Source organism: Populus trichocarpa, chromosome 15, assembly GCF_000002775.5.
Source record: "Populus trichocarpa isolate Nisqually-1 chromosome 15, P.trichocarpa_v4.1, whole genome shotgun sequence".
Classification (NCBI taxonomy): Eukaryota; Viridiplantae; Streptophyta; class Magnoliopsida; order Malpighiales; family Salicaceae; genus Populus; species Populus trichocarpa.
The window spans coordinates 14057249-14082476 of NC_037299.2; the positions used below are offsets into that span (position 1 = coordinate 14057249).

Sequence of the window (25228 nt, forward strand, 5' to 3'; positions counted from 1 at the left end):
CAGCACCGCAGGCCACAGTGCAAGGACCCGTTGTTTCAGGCATGGAACATTTAAAACCACCAGGAAAAAGTCGTCTTCCTGAACAACTGGGCTGTGCGGAAGGGCAAGAAAGGTCGGTCTCCATGGTCGGCGGGAGACGTCTATTGGAGGGTGTACCCGCTTTAGGCTGTCAGTTTTGTCCTCAAAATATGGATTTGAGGAGGGGTTAGTAATAGGTTCTCAATTCCATTTTGTTTCACCCGAAATGATTGAAACATTCCATATCAATTTAAAAAATAGAATAATTTTCATTTCATTTTAAATCTCGGTCCGTTCTGAATTTTTCGGCTAAATTTCAGCCGGAACATTCCGATTCCATTCCACATGTTCCGTTCCGCTCTTGAAAAACCGTTGAATCAAATTGAACCTTGTTCAATTTAATTAATTAAACCATCCAAGTATAAAAAGCTCTTTTTCATTACTATTTTCAATAACAATGATATTGAAAATAATATTGAAAATTATCATTACTATTTTCATTAACAATAATATTAATTTTTTAAAATTAGATTTATCACTATATATGGTTTATATTCATATTGTTTTTTTCATGTTTATACTTTGTAGGAATTTGAGCAAAATAAGGGATGTTTTAGATTCCATTAACCTTGATAACATTGACCTAACTTTATATTTAAAATATTTGTGTTAAAACATTTTACTTTCATAATATTTTGATATTTTGTTTAAGTTGAGTTACTTTAAGTTAAAGATCTATTTAATCTTGACTATTTTGAAATATTTTAAATTTTAAAATTATATTTGTTTGGCATTGTGTTTGTATTGCATAATTTATAATTAATTTATCTTGAATTTGAATTATGTTTGTTGAATATATAAATATATATGAACAATACAACCCCGAAACGGCACGCCGAAACACTTCGAAATTGAAACATTCCATTCCAATTGAAAAAACGAAACACCTACCGAAATGGAATTGACAACCTTGGTTAGCATAACTCGTTTTGAATTGGATGGGTGGTGGTTTTTTTTAAAAATTATTAAAATAATATATTTTTTATATTAGTATGTAAAAAATCATTAAAAACAACAATAAAATTAATATTATAAGAAGAAAAAAATAAAAAATCTTTAATTTTTTCTAAATATTTTTAAAATAAAAAAATAAACAAGTTTTAAGGTACATTGCTTTGTGATGAGATTTTATTGGAATTATATTTTATTTTAATTGTAGTTTTGAAAATATTTGGTTGGATATTGTTTGGAAGTGTGGTGGTTTTTATTTTTTTGATGTTTTTAAAAGTATATTTTCCTTAAAAAAAATATAAAATTGACGTTTTTTTTAATGTTTTTCGATGATTTTGATGTGTTCATATTTTTTTAATGCAAACACACATTTGAAAAACACAAAAAAAAAAACGCTCCGCACCACAATACCAAACACAGACCTAGTATTGCAACATGATAACACTTTCAAGAAATTTGATTTTTTTTATTGTTTTTAGATCGTTTTAGTATGTTAGTGTCACAAATAAATTTTAAAATATATAAAAAAGCTGATATATTATTAAATAAAAAATATTTTAAAAATAACACTGATCTACTACTACAATTTCAAGCACACTTTAATCCAAACACATCACAATTTCATAATTTCATAAAAATGCTACCTTTTATATATTTTTTATTTAATATTTAAAAAATGTAACCGTAAAAGCTATCACACGCTAAGTTTAGTGCAGTACAGGAGTTCCATGGAGATTTGAAGCCATTCTAGTCACAGTTAATTTGCAGAGGCTTGGCAAGCTGAGGTCGGCTCGACCAACTGATTTTTGGTTACTTTTGTCAGTGTTCTGGGCCCCACATTCAAATGCATAGATGCTGCTGGTGAGTCGATAACTTTCTGGTGGGTTTAAAGTCGGTTTTATCCCCACTCACTTGATATTTTTCTAATGCGATCGCTACAGTATCGTCCTTTTCTCTTTTGTTGTGTACTAGTGCTCGCCATGATCACTACAAGAACTTGGCACAAAAAAATATATGATAGTAAAAAAATAATAATACTATTGAATGCAAAATTAAAGCTTGTCACCTTTCAACTCAACAGAATTGATGTATTTAAATAAAAACCTACCATCCAGTGAGCTAGTTGTACACACGTAGCTAATCTTTTTGATGAAAAATTAAAAAATATAATGAGTTCATAAGCTATAACTCTCATGGAGTCTGGAGAAATGGCAAAGGACGAAGATAGAGGATATATATATTTTTATGTGTTTTTTTATTTTTTTAATTAAACATATTTTTTTCATTTAATTAAACATGTTTTTATCTTCTACATATATTTTTTTTTTAATTTGTCGATGAACATTAACTAAATACAATTTTAGTGCATGGTTGATGAAAGCAATAACTCCTATTCATTTTTAAAAATTGTACCAAGAAGGACGTCTGAATCAATAATCCTTAGTTGCAGTCATTAGTATGGTGGTTGGATAATTATTTGCCATATTTATGAGCTATGAAGGTGCACATTGATTGTGTAATCACTAATTATTAACTTAGTTAATTAGTCAATCATCAACATACATGTCTATAATTTTTCCTGTAAGGTCAGTAAAAAATATAGATTTTAACCTTCAATAATTATGAATATTGGCCTAATGATTAAACAAGTATCTGCTATTTTTATCACCACCAGTATTATAATTCTGAATTGGATTGGTCATCGAAATTTAAATTATATAATGATCTGGCATGTAAAATATAATTTAATAAAAAACAAAGATAAAATGTCGTCGTTCTCAAAAGTCAAAAGAATCAGATTTAATAATATGATTTTATTTTAATTAAATGGTAAAAGATAAAAAAATAAAACCTTGAGTGATGTATTTCTCCTACCAGGTACAACTTAAATGTTAAACGTGGGGGTTAAGGCAGTGCACGCGTTTAACGATGTACAAGTCACATATTATGATTGAAAAATCCAAATTAACCCGTGTTAGCTAAAATTTTAAAAATAAAATATAATTAAATATATTATTTTGATATATTTTTTAGTAAAAAATATTTTAAAAATAATCACAATCATATATATATATATATATATATATATATATATATATATATATATATAAAAGTAAATAACTTGATTTTATTTTAATAAGATGATAAAAAGTTGGCGAAGATGTAATAATGATAGTAGGATAAGAGTCTTTCTTGCTGGACTTGAGGTTACAGAATTGTTTGTGATGAGAATTATTGCAAAGCTTCAATGATTTCTTTTTCTTGACAGCTAAAACGACATTCAATGTAGTCGTCTTTACTGGAAAAAAAAGATGACAATTGTGACAGTGTGATTTAACTGCAAATAATGATGCTGTGTGACATGAATTGACAAAAGGGACTGGAATTCTGTGACTGAAAAGGAACCGAAAGAACACCAAACAAATCGTGGCTTTGAGTCCAGTCAGTGTTCCTGTTTCTGCGTGAATTATTCAAGGGCCAAAACAAAAACAACCCAGCACACGTTGCCTAGTTGATTCAATATGTGTTTGGAAATGCTTAGAATTAGGGGTGTTTTTCCTCTCAAACATTGTGGGCCACCGTGGATGGCGGGTGGTTAGCAGTACATGTTTTGTGGCGTTTTCGTTGGTTTCAATTCATCGAGATTTTTTTTATGACAATATGAGTGTTATTATTAGAGCTTTAATGTGACACTAAAGTTTCCATCATACTATTTTTATTAGAATTTATTTCGGTCTGTTTTAACTATTTATTTAAAATATCGTAATTTTTAAAAATCACATGGATCTTTGCTATTTAAAAAAATAAGATCACGAGTGTTATCATTAGAACTTTAATGTGACACAAAAGTCTTATTCATATATATTTTTTTGAAATTTATATTGATCCGTTTTAAGTATTTGTTTAAAATATCAGACTTACCAATTGTAATTTTTAAAAATCACATGGATCTTTGCTGTTTAAAAAAATTAAACCACGAGTGTTATCATTAGAGCTTCAATATGACACAAGAGTCTTGTTCATATATATATTTTTTGAATTTATGTTGATTCGTATCAGACTTAATAATTGCAACTTATAAAAATCATGCAAATCTTTTAGAGTATGCTATTTAAAAAAAAAATCATTAGTATTATTATTAGAACTTTAATGTGACACTAAGAGTCTCAATCATACTTTTTTTTATAGAATTTATATTGTCCGTTTTAACTATTTATTTAAAATATCAGACTTAATAATTGCAACTTTTAAAAAACAGTATGCCAATTTTTTTATATATAAAAAAAAAACAGGAATTAGAAGATGGCAATTCATATCCTGTCCTCTTTTTAGACCATAGCAATCATGTTGCCTTGATCATCTCCTTAGGGGTCCTTCTATTGCGTTCATTTCTTTGCTCTTTCTGAATTGTGGTCATGTTATGGTCATTGTGATCGAATAATTTTTTAATTGTTTTAATGTATTTATAAAAAAAAATTAGAAAAATAAAAAATATTACGTGAATGCATTTTTATATAAAAAATACCTTGAAAAACAACCTCTACCACACTACTATAATCTAATTACAAAAACTCATTTTTTATTCTTCAATTTCCACTCAATTGAAAAGGATTTTGTGAAAAGGATTTGTTTTTTTTATATTATTAATATGGGTGTTCAAACCAGTTTGCGCGTATCTCGACTAATCCCATGGACCCTAAAGTTAATGATCATGTAAGTCTTTAGTTACCATCATATTAGCAATCACAAGGAAAACAAGCTTCTTAATCACAAATTCTTATTACTGGCTATCTACTATATGGTTAAAATGATTTGTCTTTGTTTTGCTGTAAAATGAAGGTACTAGTGCGTCAAATAATGTTTATTAAATGTCAAAAAAAACCTTGAAAGATTGTGATGCTCATGTTGATCAAGTTGAGATGGATCGAAATAGGCTGTTTTAGGTTTAAATTATATTCCAATTTAGAATGATATTTATTTTACCCTAACCCGACTCGAATGGGGTTTGAAAGTTTTCGTTTTAATAATAAAAATTCAATAATAATCATGCAACTAGCAATTATATACATGAGCGTGAACTATGAAAACCTCCCTCTGCAGTCTGCTCTACTTGGAATTTTGCCATTCTTAACTTCGAATTATTTTCTGGCTAGATTTTAAATAGATCAATTCATATTCAAATTAATACATTCATACAAAAAATAATTAATTTTTTTAAGCAGGACATGGCCCCCACTAAAAATCAAACCTAGAATGGCATTGGAGTCTTAATAATTAGATAATTTTCTCCTTTTTTTTCCCCTTAGAATCTGGCATCATAGAAATAGAAATACAAGGTAGGCATGAAGGTGTGCCAATGGTGAGACTACTGCATAGGTATTATATGGATTAGGACTACTGCATTCCTGTACAGTTATTTTAGTTTATTATATTTATTTACTATATTGTTTTTGTAAAGTTATAGATTATATATAAATAAATAAAATTATAGAAAAAAATACGCGAGTTAATGGGTTAAGGCCAAATCATTGCTATTGAATGATTAGGTTTGAAATTCAACACAAATACACAACTGACAGATTGAGTATTCAAGGTGGGTCAGGATGTGAAGAAAGTCTGGCCTCGACGGGCATCGGAGGTGAGCACAGTTTTCTTTCTGAATGGCAAGCTCCCCTGCTCTGCACCCAACTGTTCATCAATTCCATGACAATTAAATCACCTGGGTGGATAAAGATTGCTTGGCAGAAGATAGCCGCAGCACCTGCAAAATCGCAGGTTCTTATATAGCCAGCATAAGGGAAAAAACGGGACAAATTTCTGGTGGATTAACGTTATCTGGCTGCTTGTGACTTCAGATTCTGCAAAGCATTCATTGAAGGACCTTAAAATGACCTGACATCCCATGCATTTTCTTATATTATTTTTTTAAAATTTAATAGTTGAATTCTGAAATTTTTTAAGATTTTTGTTAGGTAGATTGTGAAGATATTTCTCTGTGGTCAAGTGGATTGCAAGACTGAAATAGCATTTTGTCCCTCAATAATTGCTTAATGGCTGAAAGTTGGGGATTCTGAAGTGGACATCTGGCACTCGAATTCTAATAAAGATTAGTTTGATTGATTCGAGCTTAACAATCGGAGCTTGCCCTTGATTGATCATACCCTTCAACGTTTTATAACTTTATTGTTAGGACTTGGGAGAAGGGAAAAGAACTTTGAAACCTTGATGCTAAACACAGTGCTGTTGAGTCTGGTTACAGCTATCGATATCCGATTAGGGATGCTATCCATGAAATGACATTCATTGAGTTGATCAAGATAGGTTTTTTTTTTAATAGGTGTGGTTTAAATGATCAGGTTTTGAATTTGTTTTATAGAGATCACTTGTTTGAGTCTCACAAACTTCAAGGCTACTGAAAGTTTACATAATCGTTAATTTCAGGACCCGTGGAATTAGTCGAGGTGCACGCAAGCTGGATCAGACACTCACGTTAATAAAAAAAATATATTATTTTTTATCAAAATTTCTTGGTGTTAATCTGATTAAATTTAGTTGGATAAAAAAGAAAACGATATTAAGTTAACCAAGTTTAGCAGGGTTAATATTATTTTCAATTTAAATCAAAATTAAATATTTATTGAAATCATGAATTTTCTGAATTAATCCATAAAATAATACTAAATTTAATAATTACACACAAAATCATCTAAATATCTAATAGCAGGTCATGTGACTTAATATTATATGAAGGGTTAATTTCTGGAGGCTATTAGTAAAAAAAGGTAATCTTTATTTTTTCTGATTAATATGAGTGTTCATGCCAGCTTATATGCACCTCGACTAATTCTATAGGTTCTGAAGTTAACGACCATGTAAGTCTCCAGTGGTCATCATATTAGCAACCACAGGGCTTGAACTTGAGATAAGAGGGAGCAAACTCCATAAAAAATAATAATAAAAAAAAAGTAAAAAGAGTAATCTTGCTGACAAGAGTTGAGTGTTTTTTTTTTATTCCTTTCCTTTTTCTTGCAGATATATAATCTCCTGGTCTAACGTGAGGAACCCTAGAATGGACATGGACATTTTTAGTTGAATGGATGGGCTTGAAAAGAGCATGTGGGCTACACTGATTTGAAGTTATCTATACTTTATATGAGTTTGGACACCTTAACAACAGCCCGTTAATAGAAACTCTTGAAACAGTTTTGTTCGTGGGTTGCTGATGGAGTTTTTCTTAAACTTCTCGAAGGCTTGGACACCTTGCCATAGACATTGTTTCAAAACCCGATTCAGTTATTGATTGGAAGGATCGAAACCAAGAAAAACAAATTGTCTAGAAAGAATCAAAATATATTGTTTTGAGAAAAAAACCTCAACGAGTTGATTTGATTGGGTTAGTTCTAGGTGAACTAAGTCTTCCAGTTAATTCGGGTTTTTAATCAAATAAACTGAATTTTTTTAATTTTTTTATTTAACCAATACAAATCTAGTGTTTTTTTTTTGTTTTCGAGAATTATACTAGCTTATAGGCCTCTTTTCTCTTCCTCATTTCGAGAATTATACAATCTTAGAAACCGTCTATTTTCATAATCTATGTAGTTAAAAGTAGAGGTAGAATAATAATTTTTACGAGTATAATTTTATAATCTTGATAAAAAAAGCAATTCACAGATATTATTATATATTTTATAAGAGTATCTTATCTGATTTCACATCTTTAAAATCATACTTTTTTACTATTTAAAACCAGAAAAAAATAAACTACAGTGATATACTCCAAATCTAATTTAAATGTTCATTAATCTTGTTATATTCGTTGATACAGTTGAAAGCCAAGCTATCATTTTCTCGGATAAATTTCAAATATGCTTTTCCAGCAAATCACGAATAATACTACATTAAATATCATCAGAGAACTAATATTAGAATATTTAAAATCAGACAAAACAAGATATTTGACATTGAACTCTTCATCTCACCCACTCTTTCATATCAGCACCATAACTCTTGAATGCATCAACAGTATGCATTTCTAGCACTGCTCTTAATTTCCTCCGATATCTTACAGATCAGTGAATAAATTGAACGATACCCTTTCTCGTATTTTTTTTTTTGATAATCTTAGTAATGGTAACATTAATTTCTACGTGAAAATAAATATACAAAAGGTTGAGAATTTGTGTGAATCTATTTTCTTCCCCCTTCATGCTATTGTTCTGTTTTTTTACCAATTACGTGAGTATTTTATTTATCAACCATGGAGTGCTCGTGACTTGCTGAAATTGTGTGAATCTAATTTCTTCCCCTTTCCTGTATTGTCAGTCCTCGGGCCATCAGCGAATGAGAATGTCTATTGACAAAATGAAATTAGGAAAATTGATTGATGCAATTAGTTTATTAATTATTTCTCGAGTATAAATCTTGAAAGATCCGTATGCAAGTGATGAATCCAAATTTAAAGGAGGAAAAAAAACCTTGAAACAACATGGGCTTAATTTGCTGCCTTGGCCCAATACAAATGGGTTCAATTTGCTGGCTGCACCTAATAACAAAATGGGCTTAGGGTGCTGGGTGGGTGCTGAGAGCCCTGCTATGTTTGTTGCCCAACACCTGCGGCTCTAAGCTACACGCCAGCGCCCTTGTTGGGCGTGTTACTCCATGTGGTGGGTGCATGCGAAGCTGGGGTGCCAGGCTTGCCCCAAAATAGGCTGGTCACGCATCCAAGTCCGATATTTATTGGTCTAGACAATACGTTGAGATCTATTTTTTATAATAATAGATTCATGTAATTTATATTGGGCCAATATTTTATTGGATATTTTTCTAGAATTCCACGCGGGTTCTTTAAAAATCTTGCTCGACCCCGTACGGGCTGCTCCAAATTTATATTGATTCAATAATATTATTTTAAGTAAAATATAACTTGAAATATTATATTAATTTATAAAAATGAAATAACTTTTCATCTCTTTATTTCCAATATATATATATATATATATATATATATGTTACATTATATTTTATTTTCAGGTGAGGTATTTCTTACCTCACACCTTCATATCATCAAAATTTTGTTTTTTTTACTTGCTCAAAACCTGGATTTAAAGGGGAAAAAAATCAAAATAGGCTTCAAAATACAATCCTAATCCAATTTAAGTGCTAAAATAATTTACTTATGAAATTACAATTCAAAGCATCCTTGTTATCTCCATTGAATCACTTGTAATTACTCTCTAAAAATTATTTCCTTATACTAATGAAATTTGAAAAGGAAAAAAGAAGAAGGATGGTGGTAAAAATGGTCGATTCTTTCTATGTTAAATAAATTAATGGGCCAAATTTATGGGTCTAAAAGGCCTAACAAAAATACTAGCAAAAAGAGGGTTAGTCTCTTATCCCTACCCGGCCCACTACCAAAAACCCTAACCCTAGTTGAACACAGCTACATATATATCACAACCCTAAATTTTTCCCATCATTATTTCCATTTATCTATCGCTCTAAACAGAGAAAGCCGTCGCTGCCCCAGCACCTCCACCCCTCTCACTCTCCCTCAGGTCTCTTTATTCACCTCTGTAGCTCTGCTGTCTTGATGTTTACTGCGAAGTAAAATAGTTTTTAAGTCTAACGCAGATCTATGACTGTGAGACTAATAATCACTTTGATTAGTTTATGTTTTTGATTTTTAATGCATGGTTAGTTGATTTCAGCTAAAACCCATTTTTTATTTATGTGGATTAACTGCAAAATCTGCTAGTTTATAAGAAAAAAAAGAATAATTTCTTGTTTTAAAGACTAAGAGCTCGAGAACTAGAAACCCATTTTTGCTTTATGCAGCATGATAAGTTCAAAATTTGATAGTTCATATGTGAAAATTGAATCATTTTTTGTGTAAATAGATAGATAAACGGTATAAAAATTAAAGTGTTAATGTTTTTGGTATATTTTTAATGAATATAAAGTAAAGATGTGTGATATTGAATGGTTTGTGTTCATCGTTTGTTTTGTTTTTGTGATAAAAAAGCGAACGGAGAAAATGGCAGCAGCTTATGGAGCTATGAAGGCGCAGAAGCCGGGCTTGGAGGAGGCCCAGGAGCAGATTCACAAGATCAGGATCACTCTTTCCTCCAAGAATGTCAAAAACCTTGAGAAAGGTCTATTCTTGAAATCCTATTTTACAACCTGATTGTTATTGATGAGACCCATTTTGTTTCTTTTAGTTGTATCTTTTTGTTCTGATTTTTTTTTGCTTGTGTTACTGATAGTTTGCACTGACTTGGTTCGTGGTGCCAAGGATAAGAGACTGAGGGTCAAGGGACCAGTGAGAATCCCTACCAAGGTTCTTAACATTACCACCAGGAAATCCCCTTGTGGTGAAGGTATTATCTCAAACTGCTTTGACTAATCATGGTTCGATTAATATGTAGTGTGTGCCATTTTGTTTTTTTCTCTTCTTTTATGTGCTATTTACACAGTTATGCAACCTTCGGATTTTAGAAATTCACTTTTTTCCCATGACATAATATTCTTATGTATTGATTTTTGTTCATGCTTTCTTCAATCATGCATCACTCGCTTTATGAGTTCCAAGTGTTTGTTATCGACATATTTTCTTTTTGTAATGTTTGACAATTATTTGTTTCATTTGATAAGAATGGTTTGAGGGTGAAATAGAGAAGTGGCAGAAACATCACTGTTCTTTATAGATAAGCTCTGTTATTTGTTACCCTCTAGGACCAATGAAGTAATCAATCGCAAGCTTGTGTTCCCTGCGCAGTCATATCCAGTAGTATTAACTGGTTAATGCATGGGAAAAGGGGCCTATTGATTAAAATGTTGCCAATTTAATTTTCTAGGTGTTCTAGTCTGAGCATTGGAACTAGGGGGATGGGCTATACCATGCTGGTTGGTTTTGTAATGTTTGCACAGGAGTTTCCAATTAATATTTGCTTCAAAATGATTTTCATGGTTCATGTGATAGAAATGAATCTCCCTCACTTAAACATATGTGCTATTTGTCTTTTTTGACGCCATTAAAAATTGAAATTTGTTGTGTTACGTTTTTCTATTTGGTTCATCTGTCATTTCTTTCAAGTCGTTGATCTTCCCTTTTACTACCATACCTGTTCAGCTAAAATAAATTACTTGTATATAATTTTTCTGATCTGCTTTCAGGAACCAATACATGGGACAGATTTGAGCTTCGTGTCCACAAGCGTGTAATTGATCTCTTCAGTTCTGCTGATGTTGTTAAGCAGATCACCTCTATCACAATTGAACCTGGTGTTGAGGTTGAAGTTACCATTGCTGATTAGAGAGATGCTGCTTACTTCTTCGGGGCTGTTGTTTTGTTTAGTTTACCAGAACACTTTGCTCCCTCAGATCTTTTTGATTGAAAGACAGTTTATCAGCCCTTGTGACTGAAAAGAATACCTGTATGGTTAATTTAGTATGTGCTTTTTCCATACCATGTTGTTAAAGATTCGGTAATGGAGATTGAATTTTGTTTCCTTATTTCATTATGAAATGTTATGATTTCCAAGTGTTCTCAGGTGTTGTCTCTTGCAATATTCTAAAGTGATTTTATTTTGAATTTGTTTCGTTTTTAAGTGGAATAAATTTGGCAACTTGTGTTGAAAAGAACGAAATTAAACTTAGTAGGAGAAGCACGCACATGGTTTTATGCTCCAAGTATTGTTGGTAGGCGTTATCCAGTCAACACTTTTGCCCTTGTGTTGTCTACTCCATTCTTTGATTTGTCTGATGAAATAAAATGCTCTCCTTGTTCAGCGGGCTGATGTAAGATCAGCTGTGCCCCAATGTTACGTACATGAAACTTTGCTATGAACTATGGTATCTTGCAGATGGGTTCATGACTAATTTGTTGCCTGGGGACAGCCATATTTGTGATTGCCAGTGGATGGTAATCCATATCATCTGATGTTGTCTAATGGTTTGGCAACACAGATTCACAGCTGTTTGGAAGTTCTACATAGCTTTTCTAAAAATCTTTATTTTTTTAATGATTTTTTATCATATTGATATTAAAAATAAAAAATATTATTTTAATATATTTTCAAATAAAAAACTTTTAAAAAATAACTGTTACTATATACCCCCTACGCGTAATCACTACTGTTTGGAGATGTTAATTTCTCCAAACTAGTTTCCTCGACTAGAAATCTCATTTTCCATCTCTTTCACTTGCTAAGAGTTCATCTAGTTAGAGAGTAAAATGCCCGAGGAATAAACAAAACCGTTATCAGTACCCTCGCCACTGGTGGTGGACAGCAATGACCTCTAATTTCTCTTCCTTGGACACAAACAAGAGATACACCATGCCACTGGTGGTTGACTGCAATAACCTCTTAACCTCAGCCCTTAGATACAAACAGGAGAAAGACATGCCCCTGGAGACTAGGTATGACTAGCATCTCCCTTTGCAAGCAAGGCCGCAACAGGAAATCACCAATGATTGTAAAATACATAAATGCTAATTAACACATTAATCCCATGTAATTCTGCATTAAAAATCTTGACAATACACCACCCGATGTTAGAAGGTAAGTTGCATAAGAAAGGACAGCAATCCTCCCCCCTCCAGCCAATCATCGAATATTTAGAGAACAAATTTACAAATGTAGCAAATTTCAGGGCGTGGAAGAGGAAAATGCGCATAAATATGCAACCACTGGATGTTCGACAAAGGGAAACTCAGTGATGGCCACCATCACTGTCATTTTCATGTTCCATCTCCTCTGCATCTTCAAACCGATTATCATTGATCTGGAGCTGCACATACATCATTTGCATTAACACTATAAGATAATCAAGATTTACAAGAAGCCAGTGAGAGTTAAAATGGAGCACAAACTACAACTAGGGACAATCCAAATATCCCATTTTCAACACAAGCACAGTCACCGAGAACATCCCAAAACTTTAAACATTCATACTGTACACAATAACACACAGCATACTGAAAAATAGTGTCATCAAATATTTGCCTGGATATATAACAAGTTCTCAAGTTTAACCATATGAAGAGCAAATGTTGAAAAGAAAACAAACTCTTGTTGTTTTAGCATGCACTTTAAGTACCATATTATGGATATATTAAACATCAATATGGTACTTAAAGTGCATTTTAAAATGAACATTAACCAGCCTACCTCAAGCACTGTACGAGCGAGGTCATGATCCCCATTTGAATGACCAATTGAACTTGATGGATTTTGAGAGAAATTCCATTCAGAATCTTCCCCTTCTGTAGAAAAAAATAGGTTACAAAATATAGGGCCAGTATGCTTGAAACAAAACTATTTTTCTGAAGGTACCATGCTAACTGCTCTAATCCCTTACCAGCAGTTTCGTCTACCAGTTGGTTGGCACTAAAGATCCAATTGTGTTCTTCATTGTCTAAATAAACATCATCAAACACATATGAATCGGTATCAATGCAGTGGAGAATAATAGCAAGTACTGAAAAGAAAAATCAAGATAGAAACCATCCATTTAAAACAATTGCAACAATAGTGCCAGCTCCCACCTTCGATTGGTTCAGGATTTAGCTCAGCGCAATCACATAATATCTGAAACAAAGTATCCACTAAAAACCAAAAAAGAAAAGGAAGTATTTAATCTTCAATTATCAAATCTATACCAAACGTGATGCAAGAATAAGTAAAGCAGTTACATGACAGGAATATTAAATATGATAAATCCATTAGAAAAGGAGTGCATTAATACATTGGCCAGGGTCTGAAGGAACAAGCCTCATTTCTGTGACTTTCGACAAGTCTAAAGCATCACTACTTTCTGAATCCGAGTCTTCTGACTCATTTCCATCCTCTCCAGTCTCAATCTTCAAACAAAACAACAATAATCAGAACCACCATGCACTAATTAGCTCGCCAGAACTAACTACTTGAGACACCACCATAAGGAAGCAAACAAAATTATAATGCTGAAAATGCCTGGCAGTTACATGCTTAATTCAAAGTTAAATGCAAATTTATGGCCTCATATTGTATTCTAACAATATATCTACAACCAAAATTAAGTAGCAACAGCCCAAGAAAGAAAGAAATAAATTTCCCTCTCATACTGAACCAAACAATAGCCTTTGCTACCATCCACCATTGGATTCCCTCAAAACTAAATTACTTCTCTTCAAGTATCATAATAGTGATGAATTAAAACACCAGCAAACTTATAGCATTACACTATATATCAAAGATAAAGAAATATTAATTTAAAATATCAGCATACAATATACATGATACAAAAAGATCAATACAAATCCACCACCCCATATTTACACACCAGTATACAATACACACACACACGCACACACACAACTTGCAACAGCACGTAACCCAAAAAACAAAACTCACTGTTAATTTCAATAGCATTTAAACTCAATCCAACATAGAATTATTGCATCAGTACCATAATTATGACCAAAATCACTCCTTAAAACATCATAGTCTAATCCAAAAGAAGAGCACAAAAACCTTACTTGAGTATAGATACAAGGAGAAGAGTAAGCCTCAGGATCTCTTGAAACTGCATGAAGTGAAAGAGACAAGAAATCAACTGCGTACCCTTTCGTCCTATCCACATCACTTAACCACACAACTTTCCTGCAATAAAAAGAGCACAGCACTTCCATTTTTACTACAAAAACATCATAAGCTCAAAAAAGAAACAAAATTCCCAAGAAAAAAATGGAAAAACAATAATGGGTTGGTATTATTTATTTACTTTGTGGAGATGTAAACAGTGCCTTGAGATTCAGGGGACCGGTTGCCGATGACAATGGAAACTCCTGGTTGCACATACATAAGGTCCTCGCCATTGTCGCTGTCAAGAACTGGTTCTCCAGCACCGTCTCCTCTTCTCTCGGTGAATTGTCTTAGACCTGGTGCCATTTTTCTATTTTCTTTTTTTGTCTGGGTTTGATATTTTGTTGTAAAGGTTTCACCTGGTTTATCTAGGGTTTTATGGAGGTTTTGGTTATATTTTATTATTAATGGGCTTTTGATGGAACCTTTAGTGGTTAAAGCCCAGGAAGACGCTCTATTTTTCTTTTACCATTGCGGTTTTTCTTAGATGCACTCTGAGCCCTGAGGCAGCTGAGTCTAGGACCGGTTGGGATAAATTATTATTTTGTTTATAAATATATTAAAATAATATATATTTTTAAAATTATTTTTGATATGATATATCAAAACATCCATCAACATAAAAAATTAATTTTAAATAAAAAAATTCAAAATTTCATGCAATTCCAAACAACTGACATTGTGATCTATAGTTATTAGATTGATAAAAAAGTAGATTAAAAAAAAAAAGTTTAGATTAATAAATTATTGGATCAACTTCCAAGTTACCAGAAAAATATATTCATCCTGTCAAAACAATCAAGTTACTAAAACCCTAGGGAATTCAATCCTCATTTGAGCCAAGATTCAAGAGTAAATTCATGCTATAACTTTATTTTGATTCAATCAAGTTTTACATGTTTAATGTCAAATCTGGTTTAATTAATATTGTATTTGATTTTGATTTTGATTTTGATTTTGATTTTGAGCCAGGATTCAAAGAGCAAATTCATGTTATAACTCTATCTTGATTTTGACAAAAAGGAAGAAATAGAGCTTTATGCCGGTTCCAGTCCTGCTTCTGCTACCTTCCAAGCTCCAACAAATGCTCTGGGGTGATCTGTGTCCTCGTAGTTCAAATTGTAATCATTAATTCCCGTTATGTTTCGAAATTCGAGTTCAAACCCAGTTGTAGAAATGATTATCTTCCATTGGAGACTTGGGAGACAACCACCGTCTCCCAAATAGGCAGTTTGAGGCAAATCAATTATGTTTAAAAGATAATTTCATAGCTCAAAACACAAAATATACTTAAAGGATACACGGAGTACAGAATCTCAAACGCCAAAACAAACATTTAAAGCAAAATTTATGTTCTAGGATCCACTCCATCTTTTGTCCCAGCTAACATGATATCATAATAATGCTTATGAACTATGACGGAGTCCCACACGCGAAGACCATCCATGCAGGATGTACCAAATCGTGCCACATACATAACTATGTCTAAGCCACCAGCGTGCTGGCAGTGGATGATTCGCTGCAAGACAGAAAGCGAGTTATACTATGAATATTAAGTGGATAGGCATACGATGAAAGTGAGTTATACTATGAAAAAACCCTGCAGACAGCTTGAAATCTTGATTAAAGTTGGTAAAAAGACTGGGAGCAGGATACTAATTCAAAATTTCAATTGAAATATGAGTGCTTTGGTCATAATCTTACTGGAACTACAAGGAACGGAGCAAGGTATTAACTGAGATCACAGATGAAGAACTACACCTCAGAGAGTTTATGGGGTGCTGCCAACTAAAATTGCAGGCTACCATGCACAAACACTGAGTAGTGAAAAAGTAAACGGGCTTACTATTTCCAGACAGGAGGAAGCTTCTTTGTCTTCTTGTAGTAGCGAGCAAGCCTGTGAATTCTGCTCTCGACAAGGATCAACCTGAACTTGGAATCCTTATCCTTCCTGTTCCTTTCCAAATGCTTTCTGATGGCAACAGCTTTCTTGATGAGGTGGTACAGATCCTCAGGAATTTCAGGGGCAAGACCTAAACATACAAATACCAACAGAACAATCAAAACATCAACAAAAAAGAGGCTCGATGAGAGCAGCACTCACTTGCTGATAAGGATTTCAATCATCAGCACAAATTAATAGATCAAATATAATCAATTCCTTAAAATACAGGAGTTAAAAAGCTGAACCAAAGTCAATTTATATCCATTTGCTTAAGGATGATTGAAATAACATTCATGCATAGACACAGAACAAAAACTTCAGTTCCATTCCTTTGACAAACAAAGCACTCAATTCCACTAATCCCATTTGCTTACATTTCCCAACAACCAAATAGAATCAAAACATGGATTTTATCCCTCTTCAAAAAGCAGCAAAATTGCCTACATTAACATATCAACAACAAAATCCCAACAATAACAAAGAGACACGTACCATGAGCCTTAAGGATACGCAAGATCTGGTTTCCAGTAACACTCCTGACCTGAGCAATACCGTGAGAGTCACGAAGAATGACACCAATCTGAGATGGAGTCAAACCCTTCTTTGCAAATTTGCAGATGTTATCCTCAACCTGGAACCATACCAGCTCAATAAGTCCTCCCTTCTATCACAATCCACTTTGAATGTCCTATGATTTTAAGTTAACTACAGTGCATAGCCAAAACTTGATAAAAAGCCACCATTAAAATGAACTAAAAAAATATCATTACCGTTTTCTAGCTTCAAAAACTAATAATTTTTCCTACTAACCAACGATGTAAAACTGAAAAAAGAGCTAATGATTGAAAACCCATGTCTAAAATGAGCTAAAAATATAACTACAACGGCCTGGAGTCATAAGAAACTATGAAACTATAAAAACAGGTAAAAATCCAGTGACTTTAAAATAAAGCTCACACCTTTTTAATCTCTAACACTGGTTGATTCAGTAAGAAAACAGAGAAAAAAGACAAGGGGTTTATAAAACTCACATCTTGAGCAGAAATCTTAAGCCAGCTTGGTGGGGTTCTCTTGTAAGGCAAAGCTGAAGCTGAAATACCCTTACTGCAAAACAAACCGCATAAAGTTCAGTTTTTTTACCAAGAAGAATGTCCATAAAGAGAGAAAGAGGGAGATTTGAGTGAATGATAGTACCCGTGACTGTGCATACGACCCATGGTGACGGTGATGAAGCCGGCGCTCTGTGTGTGTGTTTGTGATTCGCTTCCCCTGCGACTAGCCGCAAACCCTAGAGCTTACTTATTATCGCCATTTCTAGGGTTTGCACTTTATACATAAGTGATGACAATAATGGGCCTCACAGAAATCTCGGTTGAAATTTAAAGTCTGGGCCATAGCTTTTTCATGTGGACCTTTATTTGTTTGGGCTTGGGGTGAATTAAGAAGTCTTGTCCCATGGCTTTCGGATCTGATGATGACCATAATAGAATAGAACATTGTCAATAATAGTTATAAGTATTTGTTTGGGTTGATCTGGATTATTTCAATAATGTTTTTTAAAATATATATATTAAAATAATTATTTTTATTTTATAATTTTAACACATCAAAATCATAAAAAAAATATTAAAAAAATATTAATTTAATATTTTTTAGACAAATATATTTTTAAAATACGTCTAAACACAAATAAAGACATCATACCAAACAGATATAAATATATATTTACTCATCTTTATAACAATAATTAAAGTTTTAATTTTTTTTATAAATAAATTTTTTTATATTTGATAGCCTATTTAAGACATAATTTGAGAGAATACTTAATTCATTGTGAAAGCAAGAATAAAAGAAGACTTCTCTAGAACAACATCATTTAAATTTATTCAAATATATACCTTTATTTTTGTGGGATTTACCTTAAAATCCAATTAGGGTTTGATTACCATTTTAGAGAAGTGTGAAAAAATCTTATTTAATTAAAAAAATAAAAATATAAAATAAATTTGCCTGTAAATTTCTATATTTTTAAATAAGAAAGTATATGTCTCATTTGTTTCTCCCATTTTTGTTTTTTTTTATCCCAAGACAATAACTAAACTTTATCCAAATATTTACCCAAACATCTCATTTTAGAAGATCATCAGGTTGCTTAATATATATTTTTTCCTCTTCAGACTTGTATGAATGATAATTATTTAAAAATCATTGTGAATTTGATTCCGAAGATACATACAACCATTCATCCCCGTTTGTTTGCTGGAAAGTAGTTTTCTTTTGGAAAGTGAATTCCGGGGAAAGTGAATTCCGGGAAAGTATTTTCCAATGTTTGGTAGTATAATGGAAAATAAGTTGAAAAACACTTTCCAGTGTTTGATTATGTCATGGAAAATGAGCTGAAAAATAACTTATTAATGTTTTATTTTCTCAAGTTTATTAAAATAATGAGGAACAGATCTTACAAATTAAAAAGTTGAATGAGAATGAAATTGAAAAAAAAATATAATTTCATAAATTATCTCAAATAAAATAAATAATAATCAAAATAATAGAGATCAAATCTAAAAAATTAAAAAAAAATAAAAGGTGAAGAAATTAAAATAATAATAATTAACATTTCATAAATTATTTCAAATAAAATAAGTAACAATCAAAAAAATGAGGACTAAATTTGATAGATAAAAAATTTCAATAAAAATGATAAGGAAAAAGCAAATAGCAATTATAAAAATAAGGACCAAAATTAATATAAAAATTAAATTTTAAGAGATGGAATTGAAAAATAAATATTCAAATAAATTATATATAGCAATCAAAAGTTTGAGGATCAAATTTGATATAATCAGCAAATAATGACATTTCTAAATTTTTCACAACTTCTGGAAAGTGTTTTCCGCCCAAATTTTCCAGGAAAACACTTTCCTGAAAACCAAGCCAAATTTTCCTTTGACTGGAAAGTGTTTTCCGTTGACCAACTTTTCTAATGGCAAACAAACACAGGAAAGTTTGGAAAGTGGTTTCCCGGAAATCACTTTCCGGAAAACAAACACAGCCAAAAGGGAAAGTGTTTTCCGTTGACTGAAAAGTGTTTCCGTTGACTAGAAAGTGTTTTTCGTTGACCGGAAAGTGTTTTCCGTTGACCAACTTTTTTAATGGCAAACAAATACAGGAAAGTTTGGAAAGTGGTTTCCCGGAAAGTGAATTCCGAGAAACAAACATGGCCTAAAAGTCTATTTGTCTTGATAATCTCAAGCTCTTTTATGTAATCGAATATTTTGGAATTTGGACCTAACTTCCTGGGCTTGGCCTTGTAACACTTTAGACCCAAAAAAAAGCCCAAATGACAACTTTTGCTTTCCTCCATCCTTTTCTTTGATGGCAATCAGATCACTGTTCACTCGCCATTTTGGTTGCCATTTGCCAATCACTCAGCCATAGGGATGTTAATTGCATCATTCCATGTTTAAAAGTGTGGTTGTAGTTATTTTTTAAAATAATTTTTATTTAAAAATATATTAAAATGATATTTTTTTATTTTTTAAAATCAACGTATCAAAATAATCTAAAAACACAAAAAATATTAATTTTTTTAAAAAAATAAAAAATTTTAAATTTTTTCAAAAATGTTTTTAAAACGCAAAAACAAACAGGAGAATATATATAAATGGATTTTTGTCTTCGTAGAAATAGAGATGGATAAAAATACCCAATTAATTTAGTTACAGAAATGGAAAAGTTACCTTCTAATTAACTTGATGGAACTCCATGTACATTTATAATCTTTTCATATATGTCCAGAGTAATTATTATAGTTTTTTCTTTTTTCTGATCAATTTCATTTGATAAATTAAAATATTTTTTTCATGACCTCATATATTTTATTTGATGAAAATTAGTTGTGAAAAAAATTCCGTAAAAAAGTTAATCTTTATATAGTATGTTTGCTATTATGATATATAATATTATTTTAATAATGTTTTTGTTTGAGAATAAATTGAAATAATTTTGTTTTTCAGTTTTTTTTTAAATTTTTTTTACATCAACTTAAAAAACAATAAAAAATATCAATTTAATATTTTTTTTAAAAAATATATTTTTAAAAAACATGTAGAAACAACGCAATTTTATTCCCAGCACACAAAGACGTGCATCCCTTTAAAACAAAGCAATCATTAATGTGGCAATCAATTTCATGTGGTTTAAGGCTTCAGAAAAAATGGCAGGAATAGCTTTAATCCCTCCCTCGTAAGAGAATCAATGGCAATCCAGTGCTGTATCGAAGAAGAAAGAACCCAGAAAGTTAAGCTAAAGGCACTTCAAACATTCTTATTGGAACTTTCCATGTGCTGGTTTTGGCACAAACTTAGATCAAGCAAGCAACAATCCCACTCAGATGGCGCCATGGTTCCATTTCTTGTGAACCTTTATCAGGAGAGGGGCATGACCAGTGCTTAGCCCCCCCATAAGTGTGGGCCTGGAGTTTCTGTGTGGCCGTGCCATTGGCGGCATCAATCGAACAACTTTATCCTCCACAAGCTGTCCCCAGCTCCTTTACCTCTGGTAATTTGCTGGACACTCAGCCTGTCAGCCACACAGAAACTCCAAGCCCACAGTTATGGGGGGCTAAGCACTGCTAGATACCACAAATCCATAAAACATAATAATAAAAATAAAAAAAAGTCAAGAACCATGCCTATGCATAAAAGAATAGATTGAAAAGTAACACAAAGCCATTTTTATTATATAAAAAAGAGATGCCTTGTGCTTCTGCAAAGAGACAAGGAAAGTTCTACAAAAAGTTATAAGATAGGCAACAAATTCCCAAAAACACTTTAAGAATAACACCAAGGAATAAGTTTGTTCATCACTTTTCTAGCAAAAGAATCCTCACAGCCCCCCCTGTCCCTCCCCCAGCACATTAGCCAATGCCATTGCTGGTCCAATATGGACGGAGACTAAGCTAGTGGACTTAGATCTACTCTTACATAAAAAAACAACAACAAATTCTAATATAGTATGTCCCTTGTCTGATGTTATGGCAGTAATTATTTTTTTATTTTTTTTATTTAAAAATATATCAAATAATATTTTTTAAAATAACTAGAAAGAATTATGTATGCCAAAGAAGGGTCCACGACCCGATAAAACGGTGGATGAGACGAGATTTGGATATTTTTATGGATCAATGTAAGAATTTTGATTAGTTAATAGAACATGGGACGTCGAAGTTAAAAACAATTAAACGGTGGATTACAACTAATTATAGATAGATAATGGATTGTGCAACCCCAGATATTCCATCATGAACAGAACGATCCTAAAGTGCTTGTCTTTGTTAGAGGAATCAATCAATTCTCTATATCTCTCTCTCTGAGGGAGGACCGGAGGAGGGAGAGACGTCCATTTCCATGTCCTTGTAAAATTACATGGTGTAGCGGACAAGCATCATCAAAATATTCTCCAATTTATACACTTCGAACCAAGCACGGTACTGCATTTCTACAAGTGTTGAAACTCACATTTCAGCTGGCCCATTTCTTGCATTATAATCTCTCTGGTTCATGCGGTCCTGGTCACAGAATGTCATGCAGAAGAGGACTTGCTGTTATGTCAGGACTAGGCCATTCACAAGCTCGAATAAGATATGTAAACCATGACCTTTGCATGATCAGTGGCGCCCTGTGTATTTGTAACCTTCCAGTACTGGTGCCAGAGGTTCCACTAAGTAGAATGATATGGTTGATTGAGCTGGTGTCCCACAGCCTTAAACGTGAGTGCTGTGGTCCTCCTAGTTTCAGTTTCTTTTCGAGCAATGCTCCAACTTTCATCAGAAAAAGCTTTCTTTATTGCTCTCTGTCTTGTGATTTTCTTTGGATGCTTCCTTTTCCATTGTTGTTCCAACTTGTTTTTTGCAGCACAGAGTTTGTTTATGGCTTTTTTATAGATGGTGTGGACTTTCTTTACCCCTTCACTAGGTAGGCAGAATCTATTCCTTGAAGCATCTAGTTCTTGCATGGAAAGCACCATCTTGCCTTAGTGAAGGGAACCACTTTTCTCATGCATGAGGACCACCCATCTTGGCGTCTACTCTCTCGTTTTTCCACTTCAACCCTGAAAATTTTCTTTTATGGGCTATAAAAAAATGAATCATAGTTTTCTTTTGCTTTAAGCGTGTTAAAAATAGTAAAAAAACTCTGGGGAAGAAGGCTTCTAGTTTCTTGGGTCCTTTTAAAGGATCAAGATAGGAACTTCGGGGAGTGGAACATAACAGGGTTTTGTCTTTTGAGAGGCTCGAGCTCCTAGCCATGTCCATACAAGTGAAGCACCGGTTGAAGTTCTCCAAAAACCTTCACATCTTCAACTACTACACTGTTATGATTTTTATCTTGGATAAATCTTTATCTTGTTTTTTTTTTTTTTTTAACAGGGCTAGAAGCCAAATTCTAGAGTTATTAAACTCGGATCACTTTTCATGTTAACTGGAGTTGATATTTTTTTTAAAAAATATTAGAATAATTAATGAGTTTTTGATTGAATTTTAATCAGATGAATCGAGTTGCAGATTAATCCAGTTTTTTTAATTTGATCATTCTGAGTTAATTTTTTTTTTAAAAATTTGGGATCAATCCCGAGTCTGAGTCAACTGGGTGCGCTAGGTTGACCCCATCAAGCTCTTCTGAACTTAAGAACCAGGGTTGAACCTATGTTACATTTTTACAAGTCTTGTGACAGATATAAGTAAAATTCCATGAAATTCATGTAGATTTTGCTACAGAGTCACTAACTATTCTCCAATTTCACATAGCAAAAAACACTCCCAATTAGTTGCTATCTCAACAAGATCTAAATGCTAAACATAAGATTTGCTAAAAAAAGAAATCAAAATTACTACAAGCCATTGAACAAAAGCAACTCAAAAACCCAAGAAATCAAGATCTGTCGGAAGAAGGGTCCAAGTCTGAAGAACAAGAAGATTAGCACTGAGACAAAGTTGTCAGCATCTGACATAGCACAATGAAAGAGATCATAAAGTACTCCCAACTCCCAAGAGGAATCATGGATTCATGGTTTTTGAATTTCTAGTGATCGCATGAGGGTCCGTCCATGAAAAGAACGTAAACCCTAGAGCTCCCATTGGTTGTATCTCGATTTTGTATCTCAATCCTATTAGATTGAGGGTCTACTAGGGACTACTCTAGGGTTGCGTACACATGATTATGCTTTTTTTGAATTTGAACTTGCTTTGCCATTGGAGGCTGGTCCACGTTGACTGCTGCTAGACAGCAGGTTGTGCCATGAACCTCAACAGTTCTGTACCTGACAAGCCATAAATTACCACGTGGCATGGTTGGTGCTCACCATTACTCTTAGGTAGCGTTATTAACGGTATCCAAACACTGTTTGACAAAACAATTATTATTTTTTGTTTTAAACTATTTTTTAAATGTGTTGAAAATAAAAAAATATTATATTAATTTATTTTTAAATAAAACAAATTATCTTAGTTAAGACCCATTCATTTCTTGGATCAAAATCAAATTCTATAAATTTTCATGATTAAATTTTATAATTTATAGTTTTTGGAATTAATTCTGATTAGGTTAAACTTAATATTAATTTGTCAAAGCTTGCTTGAGAATGCCATTAATTAAATGTGAAAAGAAGTTAAACAGGGAGGATTGAATGATTAGGAACATTCTCACATGTATGCTAATCGTTTCCATTGTTTTCCTCCTCATGCGTGTTAATCACTTCCAATAATTATGCTCTCACTGTTTGGACTTTACAATTTGATTGTCAAGTGCCTCTTTGTATGTTTTTTTTTTTCAGAGTGTTTTTTTAAGGTAAAAAAATATTTTTAAATATTTTTTATTGTTTTGAAATTAAAAATAAATTTTAAAAATAAAAAATATTATTTTAATATATTTTAAAATAAAAAATATTTTGAAAAGCAACCACTATTAAATCCAAAAAATAAATAAATGAGAATACATATTGCTGTTAGAAAACTATTTCTTCCTTCAATCATTACTTATTTTAAATTCAAGTAAAAAAAATAGATATTAGAAAAGGAGTTTCTTAACATGGTGCACCGCACAGTCACATAAACAAAGAGATTATAAAATTAATGTCTAAGTATTCTAATTTAAAAGTTAGCTCGGTGATTAAAATATATATTTACTCATTAATCATTACAATTTATATCTTAAATTGAACCATTAGAAGTGAAATTTGTAAGGATTCTTCAAACAAAAAAAATAATTTTAGTCTTGGGGTATAAAATGAAACAACTCCAATGGGGGTTTAAGAGTTTATTGATGAATCTTGGAAGTTTTATATTGTGATAAGGGTTTTTTTTTAAATATTTTTTATTTTAAAATATATTAAAATAATATATTTTTTATTTTTTAAAATTTATTTTTAAAATTATTATATAAAAAATACTAAAAAAATTTAATTTAAAATAAAAATATATAAATAAATAAATTTTTTTCAAAAACAATTTTAAAATTCTTTACTGGTCCCACCATAGAAAAGCTTAGTGTGTCCCTCGCTCATGACAACATCTTCTTGACCAGCTGAAAGGAATGATGAGCACAACTGTGACCAATCACAACTAGAATGC

At 32.1% G+C, this 25228-nt stretch overlaps 3 protein-coding genes across 3 annotated transcripts; 1 reads left to right on the forward strand and 2 right to left on the reverse strand.

Moving 5' to 3' along the window:
- Positions 1–9446: 9446 nt before the first annotated feature.
- LOC7476756 (40S ribosomal protein S20-1) lies at positions 9447–11581 on the forward strand. Its single transcript, XM_002321807.4, has 4 exons — positions 9447–9587; positions 10055–10184; positions 10296–10409; positions 11206–11581. Exons 2-4 carry the CDS (start codon positions 10067–10069, stop codon positions 11343–11345), a joined length of 372 nt encoding a protein of 123 aa, XP_002321843.1. The 5' UTR covers positions 9447–9587; positions 10055–10066; the 3' UTR covers positions 11346–11581.
- A 946-nt stretch (positions 11582–12527) lies between these two features.
- Positions 12528–15028, reverse strand: LOC7481827 (chloride conductance regulatory protein ICln). The gene is made up of 7 exons (XM_002322377.4): positions 14797–15028; positions 14552–14675; positions 13780–13894; positions 13580–13639; positions 13393–13449; positions 13203–13297; positions 12528–12822 (listed from the first exon to the last, which is right to left on the reverse strand). The coding sequence occupies exons 1-7, from the start codon at positions 14961–14963 to the stop codon at positions 12745–12747; spliced, it is 696 nt and encodes a 231-aa protein (XP_002322413.3). The 5' UTR covers positions 14964–15028; the 3' UTR covers positions 12528–12744.
- Positions 15029–15903: 875 nt separating this feature from the next.
- LOC7476757 (40S ribosomal protein S13) lies at positions 15904–17961 on the reverse strand. The gene is made up of 5 exons (XM_002322378.3): positions 17797–17961; positions 17634–17706; positions 17095–17233; positions 16504–16690; positions 15904–16176 (listed from the first exon to the last, which is right to left on the reverse strand). The coding sequence occupies exons 1-5, from the start codon at positions 17817–17819 to the stop codon at positions 16143–16145; spliced, it is 456 nt and encodes a 151-aa protein (XP_002322414.1). The 5' UTR covers positions 17820–17961; the 3' UTR covers positions 15904–16142.
- Between the last annotated feature and the right edge of the window lie 7267 nt (positions 17962–25228).